Source organism: Geotrypetes seraphini, chromosome 11 (assembly GCF_902459505.1).
Source record: "Geotrypetes seraphini chromosome 11, aGeoSer1.1, whole genome shotgun sequence".
Classification (NCBI taxonomy): Eukaryota; Metazoa; Chordata; class Amphibia; order Gymnophiona; family Dermophiidae; genus Geotrypetes; species Geotrypetes seraphini.
The window spans coordinates 24546514-24568858 of NC_047094.1; the positions used below are offsets into that span (position 1 = coordinate 24546514).

The 22345-nt window shown below is 40.9% G+C and overlaps 1 protein-coding gene across 4 annotated transcripts in view; it reads left to right on the plus strand.

Moving 5' to 3' along the window:
• The window catches only part of BAIAP2L1 (BAR/IMD domain containing adaptor protein 2 like 1), a 113731-nt gene that overhangs the window by 5152 nt on the left and 86234 nt on the right, over nucleotides 1-22345 (plus strand). For all 4 annotated transcript variants that reach the window (XM_033963229.1, XM_033963228.1, XM_033963230.1 and 1 more), the window contains exon 2: nucleotides 6699-6774. In XM_033963229.1, coding sequence (XP_033819120.1) covers nucleotides 6699-6774 — 76 coding nt within the window. The remainder of the gene's footprint in view (nucleotides 1-6698; nucleotides 6775-22345) is intronic.

Sequence of the window (22345 nt, forward strand, 5' to 3'; positions counted from 1 at the left end):
GGCAAGGACAGTTGCGATTGGTCCTCGGCAGTCGCTTCTTTTTGGATCGGCCAGCCCGGTCGGTGTTCCTTCTCTTTAGTGAATTGCTTGCCTTCCTACTTTGCATGCCATTTCCCCTCCATTTGCATGATCGGATCGGGAGGAAGGTTAGTGAATCGGGTCGTGGTCGCGAACTGTTCGGGACGCGATCGGTAAGCTTAGCGAATCTAAGCCAAAGGCAGGGACCCCTGGGGGGGTGGTAATACTAGAGGTTTTCTGTGCTCTGACAGAAGGAGTGAGCCAGTTGGACAGCAGGGATAGAGATGATGGTATTGGGGCTAGGGAAGTGTGTATGAAAGGAGCAAGCAAACATCCTCTGAATTTCACTACCTGTTGGCTAGTTAAAACATATTGTGATAAGCCAAATGGCTTAACAAAATGGATCACCCTATCCAACTAATCACCCCTTCTTCCTTACCTCCCTTACTAAATGCCTCTGCTCTGCTTTATCGAACTCCGCAGTATATATCACCGCCGTATGTAACACTACTGTATGAACTCCGCTATATATATGCAACTTACAACAAATGTAACTTCTCTGCAATAGTAACCGACCTGAAAAATAACTTCACTGTAAATGTAGCGTCGCTGAAAATGTAAATGTAGCTATGCCCAAAAAAAAAAAAAATGTGTAACTTCGCTGTAATGTACATTCTCTTCATCTGTTAACCGCACAGAACTTCCATGGTTATGCGGTATACAAAAATAAAGTTATTATTATTATTAAGCGATCAACAAATGGCAGTGCACCTGGTCATAAAATTAACACTGCACAGCTTTAAAGAGCTCACTGTATGTAGGTGAGGTAGGGTTTAGAGTTCAGGTTAATTTCCAAGTGTATCGGATCTGGGGAGGAGACAGAAGAGGCACTTTCAATATAGCCACTCAAATGTTTCATTGGTTCCTGAAAGAATAATAAAATGAAACTACGTTTAGACTACAGGGTATCACTGTAACAAGGCAACAGATGTTGCTGTTTCTTTTATTAGTAGGAGGCCATATACGCAAGCCATATACGCAAGCCATATACGCATACTCCATGGTACAATTACTAAATAGAAAAGTTAAGCCACTACTGCTATTTTGAACTTTAAGCCAGCAGGAGTAGGAGGACTGGGATCACCCCTGGTCCCGAATGGATTACCAATCCAGTCGGGTTTTCAGGATTTCCCCAATGAATATGCGTGAGATCTATGTGCATGCACTGCTTTCAATGCATATTCATTGGGGGGAAATCCTGAAGACCCGACTGGATGGCGGCCCTCAAGGAGGGACTTTGAGATCCCTGCCCTAGATAGACCTGGGAAGGGCCTTTCTGTTGGGAGCTTGAATTGTACAAACTTTGTGTGTCCCTGGGGATGGAGGGGCAGAATCTGGCAGATAGGGGACCCAGAAACCATGGACCTCGTATAGATAATATGTATCACCAGCTCCTTTAAGAAGGGCATTGGTGTGTATTAGTGGTCTGATTTGCTGCTGGAAGGGAAAATTAATGCCGGGCCAGTGTTAGTTTTTTGTGGTTGTTTTTTTTTTTTTGGAGGGGGGGGTTCCTGGAATAATGCAGTTTGCAAAGGTGAACACTAAAGCTGCGTTGTTCAGTTTACTTAATAGAAGTATTTTGCATGCATTTGCATGCTTTGCATCTCATTTCTGTATAGCATGCATATTAATTTAAGGTAATGTATTATTCCCATAACAGATGATAACAATTACCCCCCCCCCCAAGGGTTTCTGTATATAGCAAATATTAAAAAAGCTATATGGTTCAGGGTGTAGGTTGCACGCAGTAGAATTTGCAAGATAGTGAAATTTGTATTAAGAATCAGCCAAGCAGGATTAGGTGTGGCAGTGAGGAGATCTATAGTTCCTGGTGAGGAAAGCATACAGAGCATATCTCATGCAATAATATCCAACCTGTGCTTGTCTGTATGTACAGTATATAAGTCTACTATCCTAGGGATCCCACTGTCCTATAGAAATGCATTGCTCTTTAGGGAGGCTATATGTCTCTGGAAATACCAGTCTGATCTGGTCAGTTTTCACTCAATATCTTTTTCACTGGTTTTCCCCAAGTTTACCTTCTCTCCCCCCCCCCCCCCCCCATGCACAATTGAACAGTTTATTTTCAATGCACTGGTAGGGTGAAAAGAATAAAAAGAAATTAATAAATTGTTAAAGCCCTGTCATAGCAACCCCAAATTATAAATAGTCTGCAGCTTCCTCCAAGCCTTCCTATCTTTCTCATTGCTAGTACTATATGATTTCCTTACTAATATCCATTGGCCATCTTCAAATCCAAAAATTGCCTTAGCAAGCCTCTGAAGTTAATAGAGCTCACCTGTATTTAATCACATGGTAAATGACTACAGGTAAAGATCTGAATGGTACATCCAGTTTGCCCGACAGTCACATTCGTTTGAACCAACAATCAAGTAATTATGTGGTATAAGATGCGCATACTTGCTCCTGATCTGTCTTGCTGCCACCTATGGATACAGATCATAGAAGTCCATCCGCCATCAGCTATACCACTCAACTACTGGAGTCGCCATCAAAGCTAACTCCAGCCTGTCCTGATCTTTCTTGACATATACTGGAAGCAGACTATATGTCCAACATCAGCTTCGCTTCCCCACTGCTGGGGCTTCGATTTAAGTACAGCTCCTGTGCATCTTAATGAAAGTTATAGTTGATTTGTTGAGTTTTGTGTATATACTGTCCTCTTTCTGTTTAATGATCCTTTGTATCTTTCCCATGCATTTTTGAACTCATTGTTTTTGCCCTCACTAATCTTGTGAAGTAATTGAAATGATTTTTGTACTCCTTGATGAAGAACTGGTCTGTTGTATGAGGTGAATTTGATGCAGAGGTCTAAGCATTTTGGATACAGAGTTACTGAAAATTCCAGGATAAAGTTTATTCAAAAGGGTACAGATGGAGGAAGGCTATAAGAATTTGTGGTGGTTGGATGTCTCTTGAGAAACCATCAGATTTGTCATTATCAAGTGGTTACAATTTGGCAACAAGAAGACGCTGTCTTGATTGGTCCAACATTGCTGAGCAAGATCCCTGTTATGCCTGAAATGGCTTTTTAAAAGAACTCTAGCTGAGCATATGGAAAATGTTAACTATTATAAAATGTCAAGATTGCTTCATAAACGTGGTTGAAGAAAAGCCGTATGGTAGGCTGCTCATAATGTGCAAAGAAACACGGGTCCTAGATCTTATTTGAGAGGATCACAAGATCGAGTTCTATCACCCTCCTTCAGGTCTGTTCATCGACTCACCAGCCAGAAAAAGAGGCTAGGGTTCAAGCGACAGTGCAAAGACTATTGGATGTTCAAACCATAGAACCAGTTCCTGAAGAAGAATCGGGCTCTGGCAAATACTCCATATGCTTCATAATTCTCAAGAAAGGCACAGAAGATTGAAGACCAATCCTGGACCTAATGTCCTTGCATGTGGCACTGAGAATATCGCGCTTCCACATGCAGATGGTTCAGTCGGTCATTGCATCGGTGGCTCCAGGGGAATTCTTAGCTTGCCTAGATCTGACGGAGCATGCCTTCATATTCCCATTTTCCCAGACCACAGGAAATATTTGACATTTCAATATACCTCAAGGAGAGTCACCTAGAGCCCACCTAATGCTTGGAGTATTTGGGAGTCTGCTTCGACACAACAAAAGGCCGTGTGTTTCTTCCAGAGCCATGCAAACAAACTCGGGAAGCAAATTTCCAGAGCTCACAGCGATGCTGAATCCCACAGCCTGGCATTACCCACAGATGCAGGGCTCAATAGCAAACACTCTGGAAGTAGTTCCCTGGGTGAGGGCGCATATGCATCCCCTTCAGGATTCCCTGCTTTCCATATGATCCCCGCAGTGACATTCTTTCTAGCTTCAGCTTCAGCTTCCCTAAACAGGGGAAGCGAGGAATAGCTTACGCTGGTGGCTCAAAGGGAACTCCTTATCAAAGGGCATGCCCCTACGAATTATCTCATGGGTGACCGATGCCATCTTCTTTTGACTGGGGAACCCATTGCGACATTCATCCAGTGCAGGGCCAATGGACCCTCCCGCAGAGAAAGTAGTCCATAACTCGTCTGGAGCTATGAGCCATTCATCTATCATTGAGAGTATTGGAGATGTACCTGGAAGAAAAGGCAGTCAGAATGTTCTCGGACAACACCATCATGGTAGCTAATGTGAACAGACAGGGAAGGCACCAGAAGTGCTCCATTATTCTGGAGGCCGGCTGCTGTTCAAGTGGGCAGAAGCTCATCTTCAGGTGCTCTAGGTAGCTCATGTAGTGAGAGTGGAAAATGTACAAACCGACTTTCTCAACCAACAGACTCTAGACCTAGGGGAGTGGTCACTGTCCTAAATAGCGTTCAACCTCATTCTCCAACATTGGGAAAGACGGATGATGGACTTGATGGCTTCAACCAAGAACGTGAAGGCGAATCGCTTCTACAGCCGGAGAGACAAACCAGGAAGTGCAGGGTTGGATATGTTGTTTCAGCCCTGGATGGAAGAGAGGCTTCTCTATGTGTTTCCACTGTGGCCCATGGTGAGCGAGTCATCCGCAGAATCGTGAATCACCCGGAACTTGTATGTGGATCTAGTGTGTCTTTTGTAAACCCCCCTAACAAAGACTTCTGAAAAAGCCAAGTTTTCAGATTTATCAAGTTAATAAATCCAATCTAGACTCCTGTGTGAACTATAGGTTTTCCTTCCTAGATCTACAACTTCACTGCAAATTACAAACAGAAATTAAATTGAAAAAAAGAGAAGAACTGCAGATGGTGAATGATGAAATGCGTGGTTGCTTGTCAATTATCGAGCCACATTTTGAGTTAATTTGCACTCAAAAATAAGCTCATCCATCACATTGATTAGCGATTCTATTCTATCTACTTTAGTTTCACTGTTGTTGCAATTACCCTTACATAAAGACACCATCAACACCTTCTCTCACACCAAGCAGCATTATGGGGTAAAGATCTAGAACAATTGCTTACGCCTTCCACTTATGGGGAATTTAGGAAATGCCTAAAAACATATCTGTTTCTGAAGTATCTAGACAGCTGACCCGTACAATTCTTTCTCTTCAATAACGGTTCCCTTGAACTGTTAACCACTTTCTTTCACCTCTGTTAAGTTCAATCAGTTTGTACTATATTTTAATCTTTGTAAACCACATAGAACTTCACGGTCCTGCGGTATATAAATTGTTATTATTATTATTATTACATATTTATTTAAAGTTCTTGAAGCTAACTCTCAAATTTTAATTTTTTGTTGGGTTTTACAATTTTATAATTTCAATTATAATGTGCCATGAAAAATATTTGCTCCATTTAGTATGCCAGAGGGAAAAAGACACTGCTGTAGACAGTCCCTCAAAGAATCTATTCACTTTACCCTAATCATAAGAAGAAAGATTGAAATCACCCAGAAGCCATAAATTAGGGAGATCATCTGCATTTTCACTATAACTTCTGACAAATCATCCCAAACATCTCCAATCTAAATGAGGGAACATAAATAAGGGAAAATATTCAACTATCTGTCTATCCCTACTGATGCCAACATTCCCTCCCTCTATCCTTCCCCCTCCCCCTCCCCCCCCAAAAAAATGCATATACATTTAATTCTTAATTTTATTTTGTAATTATTTTTTATGATTATGTATAGACCCCCCCCCCCACCCCCAATGCAGGCAATGAGCCAAAACATGGCAGGTCCGTCAATAAATTTTGCATCCTCGGTTAAGGCTCCGCTTCTTGTTTCCATCCAGGCCCACTACATTTGACTTTTTCCTGACAATTTGATTTGTTGTGTTGCTGTTTTCTTCTGAGATTCACACTGACGCCATTGGATGGTTGTGGCATTACTTAAAGATTGGGGGACTAGTTGTTTATAAGCCTGTATCATATTAAACTGCTATTAATACATTAATGCTTCTATTTCTGGCTATCTGGTAACTTCATTTACTTCACTCCTCTATCCATTCTTTATACCTAGATGTGGGATTTTCAGTGCATATGCTGTGCTTTTGTATCTCATAAGAGAATACTCCTGCCTCAGTCAAAGCTTTTGATATGTGGTAGTCTGCAAAATAAAATTTTTTTAAAATTTACTGTACTTGTTTCATGAGGTAAATGAATTTAATTCACCTTGCCCAAATTTATTGGCAAATGCACCTTGGAACAAAAATAGTTACATTGCTACCATGTGGTTGTGCTTTTGTAAAACAGAACTAAGCAAGGGTGGAACAGACACTTCATCTCTTATGTTCGAGTTAGCTATTAGTACTGTAGTATAAATCATGCTGCTATAGAAGTAATCTAATCAATCGTAGCTCACAAGAAATGATTCCTGGGCTTAAATAACTCTTTAATGTTCAATTTCATATATTGGTGTGCTTTGGTTTTAAAACGCTGTATTTTAACTAATAGCTTTTTCATTTTTGTTGTTTTTGTTTTTCTTTCTTTTTTTTCATTTATTGTCCTTGATTCTATTTTCAGGCAAATTGCTTTCCCTTCTAAATAGGTTCCTTCTAAGGTGCATTATTATATTTGCAGTTCTGCCAATTTCTACATGCTGAAGATATGTATGTGTTTAGTTATTTTATTGCTTTTTCTTTTGTTCCCAGAATGTTATGGAACAATTCAACCCTGGGCTACGGAATTTAATAAATCTAGGGAAAAATTATGAAAAGGCTGTTTCTGGTAAGTGATAAATATTTCTGTGCACCCTTAACATAAAATTATATGATTACAAAGCATAAATCACCTTAAATGTATCTATAATCATGCATTTTCATGGTATGGCTCTCTTTCAAATGCTAGAATCAAGGAGCTGTGAAGTGTGTTAGAATGATAGTTACAGTGGCATAATTTTCAGTAAAAAACTATGTGCTCAAATACATCTGTGTCTTATACCTTTCAGCTACACAGGGGACTTTTCATTAATGTTCTTGGGTGCTAGACCATTAAGGGGCCAAGGTCAAAGAAGTCTCTAATATATTTTTAGAACTACAAGACTGGTAATAGCAAGAGGTCCAGCACATAAAGCCAGACTTTTAATGGCAGTGCATTTATAATAATTGTGGGATGCTTTCATGCAGTTGACAAATTAGATTGGTGCACTCATAATTTCTTCTCCAAAGTCTTTGCCCTTCATGTCCTCTTTAGGCTTTCTTTTCACTGGTACCTTATAATTCTTATTTTGCTTCCATCAAACAGTCATCATTTATCCTCTCTTTCTTCTGATATCGTACAGAATGCAATTCCAGCCCATATTAAACAAGACCTGCCTCTAGTGGATCCATGTTGCCTTGGGTCCTGTAATCCATTGGATTACAAAAACATCACTGTTCTTTGTTTTTAAAAGTGTTTTCCATTAATTTATTTACTACAGAAGTCAGACTTGCTGGCCTATAGTTCCCTCCTCTTCCTTACTTCTACTTTTGTGGAGAGGACCACATCTGCCCCTCTCCAATTCTCTGGTACCACTCCCAACTCTAGAGAAGGTTTTGGAAGGCCAGCAAGCAGAGCTTCCAGAACTTCCCTAATTTCCTTAAGTATCCTCAGATGTACACCATCTGGCCCCATCGCTTTGTCCACCTTTAGTTTGCTAGCTTCTTACAAACACAGTCCTCTGAAAATTGTTCAGGGTCTACCACAACTCCATCCCTATTTGCATTTGTCTTTTGCAGTCCTTCTCCCAACATTTCAGCTGTGAACACAGAATAGAAATATTTGTTAAGCAATTCATCAGTTCCTATGTATTCCTCTCCTTCACCTTTGAGTCTTTTGCACTTCCTGTTATCACTAATATATGTTAAAATGTCTTGTCCCCCACCCCATTTTATCATATCAGCTATTTTTTCTTCCATTTGCATCTTTACTTTCCTGACTATTTGACCACCCTCTCAACTTTTCTAGATATTTTTGCCCTTCTTCCTCTTTCTATGATCTTTTGTAATTTATGAAAGCTAACCTCTTTCTCTTACCTGCTCAGCTTCTACTTGGAGAACCAAAGCACCTTTTCCTCTTACTTTTCCTTACAAAATGGTGTGTTGACCTTACAATAGCTCCTTTCAGTTGTGCCCTCTCCTTTCCTACTTCTTCCAGATGTTGTCTGGATGTGAACAACTCCTTGATATAATCCCCTATCTTAAAGTTAGTTCTTCAAAAGCAAAGGTTCTAGACTTTAAAATGAGCCCTCTCTACACCTGTCTTAATAAATCAGGTGTCAGGTCAAAAGCGCGCCGGGACAAAGGCGCGAGCAGACAACTGAGCGTAGTGCAGAGGAGCGCGCCGAAGAAAAAGACTGTTTTTAGGGGCTACGACGGGGGGTATGGGGGGAACCCCCCCCCACTTTACTTTATACAGATCGTGCCGCGTTGTGGGGGCGTTGTGGGGGGCTTGGGGGGTTGTAACCCCCCACATATTACTGAAAACTTAACTTTTTCCCTGTTTTCAGGGAAAAAGTTACGTTTTCACTAAAATGTGGGGGGTTACAAACCCCCACAACGCCGCCGCGATCTGTATTAAGTAAAGTGGGGGGGGGCTCCCCAACAAAACCCCCCGTCGCAGCCCCTAAAAACAGTCTTTTTCTTCGGCGCGCACCTCCATCTTGCGCTCAGTTGTCGGCGCACGCCTTTGTCTTCCGCGTTACTGTCTATGAACCAATAAATCATACCATGTGGTGATCACTGTATGCCAAATAATCATCCATTATAACATAAACACTTTCCCATTTGTAAGCATTAAATCCAGTATGGTTCCATTCTCCCTGCTAGGAAACCCCGCAATAAGGATACCCCAATAAACATCAGGCATATTAAAAATCACCTGTAAGTATTTCTCCCGTCTTTTGTTGGTCATTTGGAATAATCCAAGGATGCAAATAGCAGGCAAGCTAGTGCCTTGGCTGATTTTGTCAAAGACAGCAGATATGGCTTTTGGGAGAGCTGTTACACAAGGGGAATTTAAAACATTTTCAAATGCTGCCAAACTCCCAGTATTTTGCATTGATGCAGTTGCAAAGTGTACTTTGTACTTACAAACTGGATTTGGGAAGGGTTTCTAATTCTTGGTGGCTTCCAGCTTTATTTGGGAAGCTTATGGCTTCAACTGGTGTAACATCTTCATTTTATAAATGGATGCATATGACAAGAAAATTTGTATTGGTACCCAGCAAGTGTGGGAGTATGATTTGCAAGATAGTTTAATTGAAATTCACTGGTAGTCATTTTGTCTGTATGGTGCATGTTAAACTTTTTCGATATGTTACTTAGTCCTTTTTTTTTTTTTTTTTTGTTCATTTTTCATCGTACTTTGTGGGCACTACTTCAATCAAAAAACATGTAAAAAAGAAACTGACTTGCTGAGCTTGTAAAGGATTATTTGGAACTTTGACTCTTTTGATATATGGGTGATCTAGTTTGCAAGTCTTTTGGAAAATGTGTTTCAAAGGATAAGAGCTTTTTGTGAACAGACACTATTAAAGTTATTTGGAAGTCCTTAAAAGTCCTTAATTCTTTCACCTGCCATTTCAAAGTCTGAAGTCTTTTTTTTTTTTTTTTAATTATTATTATTTTGGGTTTTTTCCTTTCATTACAGTGGCATTAAAGGCTTTTTTTTTTTTTTTTAACATAGTAGATGATGGCAGATAAAAACCCGAATGGTCCATCCAGTCTGTCCAACCTTACCCACTCTTTAAAATACTGATTCAATTTAAATTTTCCTTCTTCTTAGCTATTTCTGGGCAAGAACCCAAAGCTCTGCCTGGTACTGTGCTCAGGCTCCATCTACAGAAGTCTCCGTCAAAGCTCACTCCAGCCCATCTAAATCCTCCCAGCCGTTGAAGCCCTCCCCAGACCATTCTCAACCAAACGGCCATATACAGACACAGCCCATGCAAGTCTGCCCAGTACTGGCCTTAGTTCGTCAAGTTTCATTTAAAAATTTTTATACCGCTCAATCAGACTTTTGAGCGGTGTACAGTAAAAATACAACTTTTGTCATATAAAATAGGGGTCAACATTTGACTAATAAAATCTACATAAGTTTATACTATAACAAACAGAAATAAATGGGGAGAAGAGATGAATTGCATTATAATAAAAGGTAGAAAAAGAACAATTAAGGAATGAACGAGAGGGAGGGGAAAAAGAAGAGAAAAATGCCTTCTGCTGTCTGCTTGTGTATAGCCCGGGAAGGGGTAAAACGCGGACCTCACGGACCTGACGGACCTCGCGGATCTAAACCCGTACAGCCTTAAAAATCCGAGGTCCGTGTCGGTCCGTGTCCGTGGCGCTTGTAGTTTCTGTTGCTGACAGACCTTGATGAGATTTTAGCGCTGAAGGATCCGTCTCAGCATAGGGAGGGAAAAGTGTTAGGATCCGTCAGCGCTAAAAATCTCTTCGAGGTCTGTCAGAGCCAGAGACTAGTGCTGGAGTTTGGAGACTTCTTTTCCATAACGCACGTCCAAAACCTATGTCCCCGCTCTCTTGGCTTCTGCTCTGCTGCTCCAGCACTAGTCTCTGGCTCTGACAGACCTCAAAGAGATTTTTAGCGCTGACGGATCCTAACACTTTTCCCTCCCTATGCTGAGACGGATCCGTCAGCGCTAAAATCTCATCAAGGTCTGTCAGCGACAGAAACTACAAGCGCCACGGACACGGACCGACACGGACCTCGGATTTTTAAGGCCGTACGGGTTTAGATCCGCGAGGTTCGTCAGGTCCGTGAGGTCCGCGTTTTACCCCTTCCCGTATAGCTCTTACAAGGGCAATTAGGTGTCGAATGCATCTTGAAACAGGAATGTTTTTAGCTTTGTTTTAAAGTGAGTTAAAGATACTTCTTCACGAATGTAATTAGGAATAGAATTCTAAAGTGATGGTGAGGTCACTGCAAAGTTATTTGATCTTTATAGTATTAATTTGCTTTAGGGATGGAACCGTCAGAAGGTTTTGTGTCAAAGAACAAAGTGTTCTAGATGGGACAGTGGGGAATTAAGACTATTGATAAAATCTGGTTGATTACTTTGGCGTGTTTTAAATGTAAGTAGTATAATTTTGTAACTAATCCTATGTTCAACTTGCAACCAGTGTGCTTCACGTTGGGGGAGGGGGGGGAACATGGTCATATTTTTTAGCGTTAAATATAATTTTTATTGCAGTGTTTTGTACAATTTGAAGGCGTCTTAATTCTTTGTTTTGTAATGACTTTATAGAGGGCATTACAATAATCAATACATGATATCACTAGGGAGTGGATTAGGATGTTTAATGAAGAAGGGTCTAACAGTTTAGCGAGTTATCTGATCATTTGCAATCTGTGGATGCAGCGCTTGACTACTGAGCTAATATGAAGGCGACAAGTAAATTTACTATTGAACGTAAAATCCCTAATAATTTTAAGGAGTTTACAATTTCAATATTCGAGCAGTTGAGTTTAAAAGGAGCCTGAATCGACAGGCCTTCCTTGATATAGAAAATCATTACTTTAGACTTTTCCGCGTTGAGGGCTAGCATATTTGAGTTTAGCCATAGTTTGATTTTCTCCAATTTCTGATTGATAAGTATTATTTCATCTGGGTCATTGAGGTTAATTGGGTGAATCAATTGTACGTCATCTGCGTATGCGGATATTGTAAAGCCGATGGATTGGCCAAGAGTTAAAAGTGGCGCCATAAAGATATTAAAAAGCAGAGGGGATAAAATGGAGCCTTGTGGAATGCCATGTTTATTTGTGAAGGTTTCTGATGATGAGGTGTTGAAGACTACTTTAGATGATCTTTCAGGGAAAAAAAGAGGAAAACCAATCCATGATTTGGTCCTATGATCTGACTTTTGAGTATATTATATGTTCACTCTCCAGAAAAAGTGAAATGTTCAACGGAAAATGCTATTATGAAAGTGATGAAAATTTTTTGAAAAATAGTTTATTCAGTAGAAGGAAAAGTATTGACCCTTAATTCTTTGGGTCTATAGGGAGGTATTGTAAAAATCTTTCTGGTAGAAAACTGCTTAATCATCTTGTTACCCATTTGTTCTATACAAATGGCTATAATGAGGCCAGACTGGTCCTCATAATAGATCTCAGCCAAGTCAGTAAGGTCTTTCTAGTGAAAGATCACTGGCCCTTTCTGCAACTAAACTCCTCTTCATGCTTGGGTATGTATGTGGCATGCTCATGGCTCTCCATATCTGCAGGCTGTGGCCAACCTGATTTGCACTGTTGTCATTTGTTGAATAGTCCCTTCTAAGGCACTCGGGGAAAATTCTGTTCCATATTGAATAGCTGAGCCATATTTGAATGAACAGCTCTCTACAGTCAGGCATAGAGAAGAAAAAGTATTTACCAAAAAGAACATGCAATCAATAGGAGAAAAGGCACACTGTCTTTAAGCTGTGAGAAGACATTTCTCATGTTAAGATTATAATTTTATGAATAAAAACTTCTTTGTATATGAGATTTATAGCTGTATATTTGCTGAGACAAAGTACCGGTAAGCTTTGGAAATATGAGCTACTGCTTCTGAAAGACACGCTTGTCATTCAAGAATAAAGCTAGAAAATTTCATGCCACTGAAGACTAAATACCACTTTTATAGTGTATACTATTTGTGCATATGGAGAGATGATTTGCTGCTTTCATCCAAATCTAAACTAAGCAAGAAGGTTTGTATGAAGAATTTAAAACCTACCTCTTTGGCACGAAGGCAGGAGAATTTCATTTCTCTTTTAAAAGGACACAATATTAATAACCCCCAAATTCTATAACTTGGTGCTCAAAATTGCAAGTACAGACTTTGGCATGCACCCAATAGAATGAGTCGATTAGCATCTGTAATTGGATACTAACAATTAATGGATGCTATAGCAATTGGCAAATAGTTGAATTTACATGTGCATCTTGCTAGGCATGTGGATGAAAAAAGGGTGTGGCCATGGATGGATTGAGGACATTCCATCAAGATGTGTGCAGTAATAGCAAATTTGGGGGGGACCTAATGCCTAATTTAGGTTTCGGAAACTTACACCAGGTTTCATCTGGTAAAAATCTATCACCCAAAATTGGGCACAAATCCTCTCACTAGGCACTATTCTATAAATAGTGTCCAACTTGGAGCAATGTTTATAGCAGTGTCCTGCAAACTTTCTTGAGCTGCGCCACACTAAACATAGTGTCCACGGCTCGAGGCATACGGAAGTGCACAGATGTTGCCGTGATGGTCACATGCATGCATGACATCATCACTTCGACACATGTGCAGAGGCCTTCCAGATAGGTCCTGAGACGCCAGTAGGGGGTGCCAGGAGGGAAGAGGGCTGCTGGAGAGAAGGAGAGGCACTGGTGCCAGCTGATTGCCTTCAGGACATGGCTCTCGCCATGAGAGGCACATCCTGTAAGCAGTCGGCCGGCGCTGGTGCCTCTCCTCCTCCCCTGTGTGCCGCAGCACACCTGAAATCTCAGGAGACACACTAGTGTGCCCCAGTACACAATTTGCGATACACTAATTTATAGATTAGTGCTTGCCATTCTTTTTTTTTTTTTTTTTTGCACGCAAATTTGGGTGCCATCTAGTCCTCGATGTCCTCCTCTTCCCCTTCTTCCACCGCATAAGCCAATGTGTGATATTTGAGATTTGTGTTTAGTACAGCACGTGGTTCAACCACACTTTTGCCCTTAAGCACCTGGCTTTCATTTTTGGTTTGTAATTAACTAATAGGGACTCTTGATGCAGGCGGTTTAGCCGAAACACGGTCCATGTCGAATCCATGATTTACCAGATGTTTTAATGATTGACAAGATGATTTTATGCATGATTTTTTGTTTTGTTTTGACCATTGATTGCTATTAAAGTGTGATTTGAAGACCAGGCTTTCTCTGCTCTGTTCCACTGGACTTAGTCCAAGGCAGTGCAGGAGAACAGGACCACTGCTTTCCTGTGATCAGAATGAAAGACAGTTGAGATGGAAGGTATGTACTCAAGACTATTGTGGGATGGCTGTCCACGACTAAGAATGGAGAATCATTAAAATAGAAGATGTCTGCAAAAAAAACATTTCAGTGCTGCTGGGGAGGAGGAGGTGAACAGCGTCTTGTTAAAAGCAGTGTAGGGAAGCTTGAAACACCATTGTTCAAACTATATTTGGTTTTAGACAACCTCCATGATAGGTGATGTATAAATAACTAATTTAAAAAAAAAAAATCCAACTTAGTTTTTCCATTAGCCAGCAGGGTGAATCAGCCACACAAGTCAATGATGTCCTCCAGCAGTGCCAGGATTGAGCACTCTCAGAGCTCAGAAACAACTGGAAAGTTTGAGCTTGTTTGAGGAAGTGATGTTGCTGCGAATGATGGTGGCGTGAGACAGAGCTCCTCTTTTTTTTTTTTCCAGCTCATAAAATTTGTGCAAAGCAAGAAACTGTGAATGATCGAGAGACTGGGAATTCTCCCTGAGGCTGGTCGCCCAGAGGGACAGGCAATGTCAACAAAAAAGCACACCACAGGTCTCAAATTCTTTGGCTTCACTAGTAGGAAAATTAGCACTGAAGAGGAGGGCAAATTTGGTGGCACTGAACAACAAACCCCAGGATGATTAGGCAGCCCACAGAGTCTGAGGAGGTTTCCCAAGGGAACGAAGAACTGGCATCTCGTGCTTTTGGGTGTTAAAGGGGGGGGAGCCAGGGAAAATGCAAGGTATACATCAGGCCAGACTTGATGAGAAGAAAACTGAAATAGTTTGGAAGGATCTGGAAGGCAAAGCAGAAAAGTACACGGAAGCACTTTTCTTATTTTCTTCATTGGCTCAGAACCAACATAAGCACTGGCAAGTTAGATGCAAAGCATTGATAAAGAAGGCTAAAAGAGAATATGAAGAGTAATTTGCCACAGAAACAAAAACTCATAGTAGTAATTTTTTTTCAGGTGTATAAGAAGCAGAAAGCCTGTGAGGGGAATCTTTGGGACCATTGGAGCAAAAGGGACACTTAGGACAAGGCCATAGTGGAGAGACCAATTAATTCTTTGCTTTGGTCTTTAAGGAAGAAAATGTTCCAGATATGGTTTTCAAGGATGATTAAAAGAAATCCTGGTGAACCTGAAAAATGTACTCAGCCAAATCAACAAATGTTAAAAAGTAGTAAATCACCTGTACCAGATGGTATGTACCCCAGGGTATTGAAAGAACTTGAACATGAAATTGCTGATCTGTTGTTAGTAATATGTAGCCTGTGATTCAAATCGTACATCATACCTAAAGATTGGAGGGTGACCAATGTAACAATGATTTTTAAAAAGGGTTTTAGGGGAGATCTAGAAAATTACAGACCAGTAATCCTTATTTCAGTGCCAGGCAAAATAGTGGAAACTATTATAAAGAATAAAATTACTGAACATACAGACAAAACATGTTTTAATGGGACAAAATCCGCATGAGTTCAGCCAAGGGAAGAAGTCTTGCCTCGCTAATTTGCTTAATTTCTTTTGAAGGCATGAATAAACATGTGGAGAAATGTGAGCCGGTTGATGTAGTGTATCTAGATTTTCAGATAGCTTTTTGACAAAGTTCCTCATGAAAGACGCCTGGAAAAAATGAAAAGCCATGGAATAGGAAGCAATGTTCTGTTCTGACTTAGGAGCTAGTTAATGGATAAACAGAGGGTAGGGTTAAATAGCCATTTTTCTTAGTGGAGGAAGGTGAATAGTGGAGTGCTGCAGGGATCTGTACTGGGACTGGTGCCATTTAACATATTTATAAGTGATCTGGAAATCAGAACAAGTGAGGAACATATTAAAGGGAATGGAAGGAGCCCTGAAAGTTCCTAGTACTTGCTTGTGTCGTCGAGGGGTTTGGTGCAGGAGGTCCTAGATGATTATATCAACCTCTGACCCAGAACATGTCAAAGGGTAGCATTTCCAGTATGCTGGTGGGAGAGAGCCGGAAGCTTTATGGTGCTAGCTGAATGAAGCAGCACCAAATGTTCCCGGGGGCTTATCTGTTAGGTCATGAAGGTTCTGGTGCAGGAGGATCCTGCAGATGATTTCATCAATGCCTGACCCAGAACTCTGAAAATGCAGTGCTCCTTTCAGCACTTAGCCACAAGTGTATGCTCGAAGGAGTATGCCTGACGGAACACACCAGGCCCCTCGGGAGCAATGGGGGTATCCATCTCGGTGCTATTTCAACTTACAATGAAATCATCAATGAGTCTTCAATATCCCATCATTGCAAGTTTTTAAGGAGAGGCCCTCTACATAACTAACATAGCCTGTTTATTCTGAAACCATCAACTCATGGGTGAGCCCACTGCTTCACCAGGAATGTCCTTACACCAAGAAGACTAGGTGCCCGCTTAAGGAGACAGTCTTCAGGGGACAATAATATATTGTTGGCACAACCCTCGAACAAGTAGCAGACCTTTGAGCACTCCTCCCCCCCTCCCCCGCATACACTCAAGTCAGTCACTTTCTATCACTCCGACAAGGTTTGCATCAGTGGGGTGAGATGCAGCATATCGTATGTGCATATAGGTGCTAAAATGAAGGTGTTTCAGAAGGAAAGGGGGGGGAGATGATGGACATGTGAGGGGATGGGGAAAAGATGATGGCCTACCGAGGGGTTTTGAGGGTGTTAGGGAAGCAGAGATTCTAAGTAGCAGGGAGTGAAGGGAAGAGAATGGCCTATGGAGAATGGAGTGGGCACAGCATCTAGGGCATGAGGTATCCTTGGGCCTTCCCTGGATGGAAGTCCCTTCAACAATATTGAGTTACTTCCAATAAATTTTTACATGTCATGGAGCTCAAAAGTATTTTAGAACTGACCCCCTTTTTTGGGGGGGTGGGGGGCTATTAAAAAAAAGGCTTTGCATGCTTAATGCCACAATTGTGTGTTTTTGTGTTTTAACAGCCTTGTTGTGATAGTATATTTGTTTTTTTAAGAGAATTTGTTGTGTGTTTATTTTTTTGTAAAGTAGTCCTATTCATTTCAATAAACATGGGCACATTGTTTGCTTCAGGATCACGTATTGTTGTACTACAAATAATTTGTTGTCCTAACCTTGGCCTGTTTTCCTGTCTAGTGAATTTTTGGTAAAGCGGCCAAGTTATCACTTAAGCATGACTGATGGTACATGTTGCTGCTGTTCAACTTTCAAAAAAAGTAACTATGCCAGATAGCATAAGTGCATACACAATGGCGAATTATTGTGAAGTGTGTACACTAGAGACCCAGTAGAAATGTGACACAAGCAACAGAAGTACATGATACAAAATCCCAAGTGGATGAATGTAATTGTTACCTTTTTGGTTGATTTGCATGTCTTCCAGTCAGTGCAGACCAATATTTTTGCCTACAGTATATTAGAATTTAGAATGTAAGACTTGCCTTGCTGGCTCAGACCTAGGCTCCATCAAACCCAGTATTTTTGGAAAGAGTAAGCAAGTGACTCGCATCTACCTGTTCCACTCCACTCAGTATTTTATGGACCTCTTATCATATCTCCCCTGAGCCACCTTCTCTAAGCTGAAAAGCCCTAGTTGCTTTAGCATTTTCTCTTAGGAAAGTTTGTCTCATGCCCTTTATCATTTTTTTAGTCTATTTGCCTTCATTTTTGTTTTCCATTCCTTTCCTGATGATTCCTAATGGTCTATTTGCCTTCATTTTTTTGTTTTCCATTCCTTTCCTATCCTGATGATTCCTAATGGTCTATTTGCCTTCATTTTTTTGTTTTCCATTCCTTTCCTGATGATTCCTAATGGTCTATTTGCCTTCATTTTTTTTTCCATTCCTTTCCTTTCCTGTTGATTCCTAATGGTCTATTTGCCTTCATTTTTTTGTTTTCCATTCCTTTCCTGATGATTCCTAATGGTCTATTTGCCTTCATTTTTTTTTCCATTCCTTTCCTTTCCTGTTGATTCCTAATGGTCTATTTGCCTTCATTTTTTTGTTTTCCATTCCTTTCCTTTCCTTTCCTGATGATTCCTAATGGTCTATTTGCCTTCATTTTTTTGTTTTCCATTCCTTTCCTTTCCTGATGATTCCTAATGGTCTATTTGCCTTCATTTTTTTGTTTTCCATTCCTTTCCTTTCCTGATGATTCCTAATGGTCTATTTGCCTTCATTTTTTTGTTTTCCATTCCTTTCCTATCCTGATGATTCCTAATGGTCTATTTGCCTTCATTTTTTTTGTTTTCCATTCCTTTCCTATCCTGATGATTCCTAATGGTCTATTTGCCTTCATTTTTTTGTTTTCCATTCCTTTCCTATCCTGATGATTCCTAATGGTCTATTTGCCTTCATTTTTTTGTTTTCCATTCCTTTCCTATCCTGATGATTCCTAATTGTCTATTTGCTTTCTTAGCTGCTGCTGCACATTGAATAGAGGGTTTCAACATATCATCATCCTAGGTGGTGACTCTTTATGTGGAGCCCCTACATCATGTAGCTAAAGTTTGAGTTCCTTTTTCTCATGTGCATCACTTTGCACTTGCTCACATTAAACGTCGTCTGCCATTTAGATGCCCAGTCTGCAAGGTCATCTTGCAATTTGTGACCATCCCCTTGTGATTTAACAACTTTTGTGTCGTCGGCAAATTCTTCCCCCTCCCCCCCCCCTTTTACAAAACTGTGCAAGAGGTTTTTAGCGTCAGTAAAGGAGACCAATGTGGTTCTCCAAACTAGTGGCAGAGAAAATAAAGTTACAAAAGATGATGTTTTTGAAATATAAATATACTCAAGAAGAGCACAAAAAGGAATACTGGATGGAAATGGATGAAGCCAAAAGAGAGATACGTCTGGCGAAAGCACAGGTAGAAGTGCAAAATGCCTAGAAATATAAAAAAGGGAGACAAAAAATTTTTCGGGTATATTAATGAGAGAAGGAATATGAAAAATGGAATTGCAATACTGAAAGAAGCTATGAATCGCTAAGCGCTCCTTTTACTAAGCTTCGCTAGCAGTTTTAGCGCACGCTTAGCGCGTGCTGCTAATGCCAGCATTTAGCTGACGTTAGTTCTTGGTGCTTAGCGCAGGGTTAGTACGCGCGGTAATGCCTCGCACGCTAAAAACGCTAGCGCACCTTAGTAAAAGGAGCCCAATGTGATGAGGTAAAAGCAAAGGTGCTAAACAAATACTTCTGTGTTCATAAAAGAAAATCCTGGAGAGGGACCGCGCTTGGCTGGCAAAATTACATGCGAGAATGGCGTGGACACCACACCGTTCACTGAAGAAAATGTTTATGAACAACTTGGAAAAACTGAAGGTGGCCAAAGCCATGAGACCGGACGGCATCCATCACAGGATATTGAAAGAGCTAAGAGGTTCTGGCAGCTCCACTTAAAGATTTATTCAATTAATCCCTGGAGACGGAAGTGATTCTATGGGACTGGAGAAGAGCGGATATGGTTCCTCTTCACAAAAGTGGTTGCAGAGATGAAACGAGAAACTCTAGGCCTGTGAGCCTCACTTTGGTTATTGGAAAAATAATGAAAGCATTGCTGAGAGGGTAGTGAAATTCCTAGACTCTAATGCCGTGTTTCTCAGATCTTGTAACCCATTAGATTAATGTTTCTCAACTTGGCAAGGGGGTACTCCAGGTTTTCAGGATATCCACAATGAATATGCATGAAAGATATTTGCATATAATAGAGGCAGTGTATGCAAATCAGTTATGCATATTCATTATGAATCTCCTGAAAGCCTGACTTACAAGGGGGTACTCCAGGACGATGTTGAAAAAAAAATTGATTTAATGGGTTACAAGATCCAAGACAACATGACTTTATTAAAGGTAAATCTTGCCAAAAGAATCTGATTGAATTTTTGACTGGGTAACCAGAGAATTAGATCAAGGAAGTGTGCTAGATATAATAGACTTAGATTTCAGCAAAGCCTTTGGCACGGTTCCTGATGGCAGGCTCTTGAAGAAACTTGACCAGCTGAAGTTAGGACCCAAAGTGGTAAACTGGATTAGAAACTGGTTGTTGGACAGACTAGAGAATGACACGGGGACAAATTTTTCCCTGTCCCCGTGGGAACTCATTTTCCCAACCCCTCCCCACATGTTCTTTTCCTGTCCCTGCCCCATTCCTGCAAGCTCCATTCTCATCTGCACAAGCCTCAAACACTTTAAAAACCATACGTGCTCAAGGTTTGTGCGGTTAAGGTGGAGCTTACAGGAATGGGACAGGGACAGCAACAAAACTTGTGGGGACGGAACGGTGAAATCAAGTTCCTGCAGGTTTGAGGTCAAATTTGTCCCCGTGTCATTCTCTAGGACAGATGTCAGAGGGTGGTAGTTAAAGGAATTTGCTTGAAGGAAGGAAAGGTGAGTAATGGAGTGCCTCAAGAGTCAGTGCTGGGGCCGATTCTGTTCAATATGTTTTGAGTGATATTGCCGAAAGGTTAGAAAGTGTGGAAAAGATGAAAAAAGATCTGCAAAAGTTGGAAGAATAGTCTGTCTGGCAACTAAAATTCAGTGCAAAGAACTGCAGAGTGATGCATGTGGGGAGTAGAAATCTGACTGGGGATGTATATACTAGGAGGCGAGAGGCTAATATGCACAGATGGGGGACAGGTGATTAGTGTCTGAGGATCTTGGGGTCTAAGGGTGTCTGAGGGTCTTGGGGTGATTAGTGTCTGAATAGGTTCATAGACAACGGCGCGAAAGACAAAGGCGCCGCTCAAAATTACTGTTTTTAGGGCTCCGACGGGGGGGCGTGGGGGGAACCCCCCCACTTTACTTAATAGACATCGCGCCGGCGTTATGGGGGGTTTGGGGGGTTGTAACCCTCCACATTTTACTGTAAACTTAACTTTTTCCCTAAAAACAGGGAAAAAGTGAAGTTTTCAGTAAAATGTGGGGGGTTACAACCCCCCCAAACCTTCCACAACGCGGCGCGATGTCTATTAAGTAAAGTGGGGGGGTTCCCCCCACGCCCCCCCGTCGGGGCCCTAAAAACAGTAATTTTGAGCGGCGCGTGCCTCCGCGCTGCGCTCAATTGTCTGGGCACGCCTTTGTCCCGGCGTGCTTTTGACACCGTCTGAGTATCTGAAGGCGACAAAAATTGTGTGACGAAGTGGTGGGTGTAGCAGAAGGATACTAGGCTATGTAGAGAGAAGTGTAACCAGCAGAAGACAGGAGGTGTTGATACCCCTGTACAGGTCATTGATAAGGCCCCACTTGGAGTATTGTGTTCAGTTTTGCAGGCCTTATCTGGCCAAGAATATAAGAAGACTTGAAGCAGTCCAGAGAAAAGTGATGAAAATGGTAGAAGGTCTTTGCCAAAAGAAGAGACTGAAGGACTCCCAACATGTATACTCTGGAAGAGAAGAGGGACAGGGGTAGAGAATGACATGGGCTCCCTTCAATTATTCCGCAAACAACTGAAAACTTGGCTTTTCATCAAATTGTAACTCTATCCTCCCCCCCCCTTTTTCTCCTCCCTTCTACACATAAATTCATGTAAACCTTTTTCTTCTTCTGTACCTATTATTTAAGTTCTTGTAAACCGTGTCGAGCTCCATACTCATGGAGATGATGCGGTATATAAACTTAAGGTTTAGATTAGATTAGATTAGATTAGACCCCGCAGGAACTCAATTTCCCCATCCCGTCCCTATGAGTTTTGTCGCTGTCCTCGTCCCTGCCCCATTCCTGTAAGCTCTGCCTTAACCATACAAGCCTTGAACACTTATGATTTTAAAATGTTTGAGGTTTATGTAGATGAGGACAGAGCTTGCAAGAATGGGGCAGGGACAGGAAAAGAACTCGACGGGACGGAAAAATGTGTTCCCGCGGGGACAGAGAAAAATTTGTCCCTGTGTCATTCTCTAGACAGGGATGATATGATACAGACATTTAAATATTTGAAAGGTTTTAATTTATGGCCAAATCTTTTCCAGAGAAGGGACATTGGTAAAACTAGAGGACATAAATTTGAGGTTGAGGGGTGGTAGATTTTTTTTTATTTTTTTTAAAGATTCTTTATTCATTTTAAAACTTTCATCAAGTGTACAAAAATTATAACAAATAAAATAAATTTAAGCACTTGTATATCTTATAGTTATAAATATAACCCTCCCCTTCCCACCCTGAAATCCCTCTAGTTATTTTATTTTCATATAATAGAAACCCACCCCCCACCCAACCCTAAATCTTACATAGTTAGTAGAAAAATATTAGAAAAATGGCATCAATCATGACAAAAGGACGCTAATGGTTCCCAAATTTTAATAAAGTTTTTATAATTTCCATTCTTTCCATTCTATATATGTGAC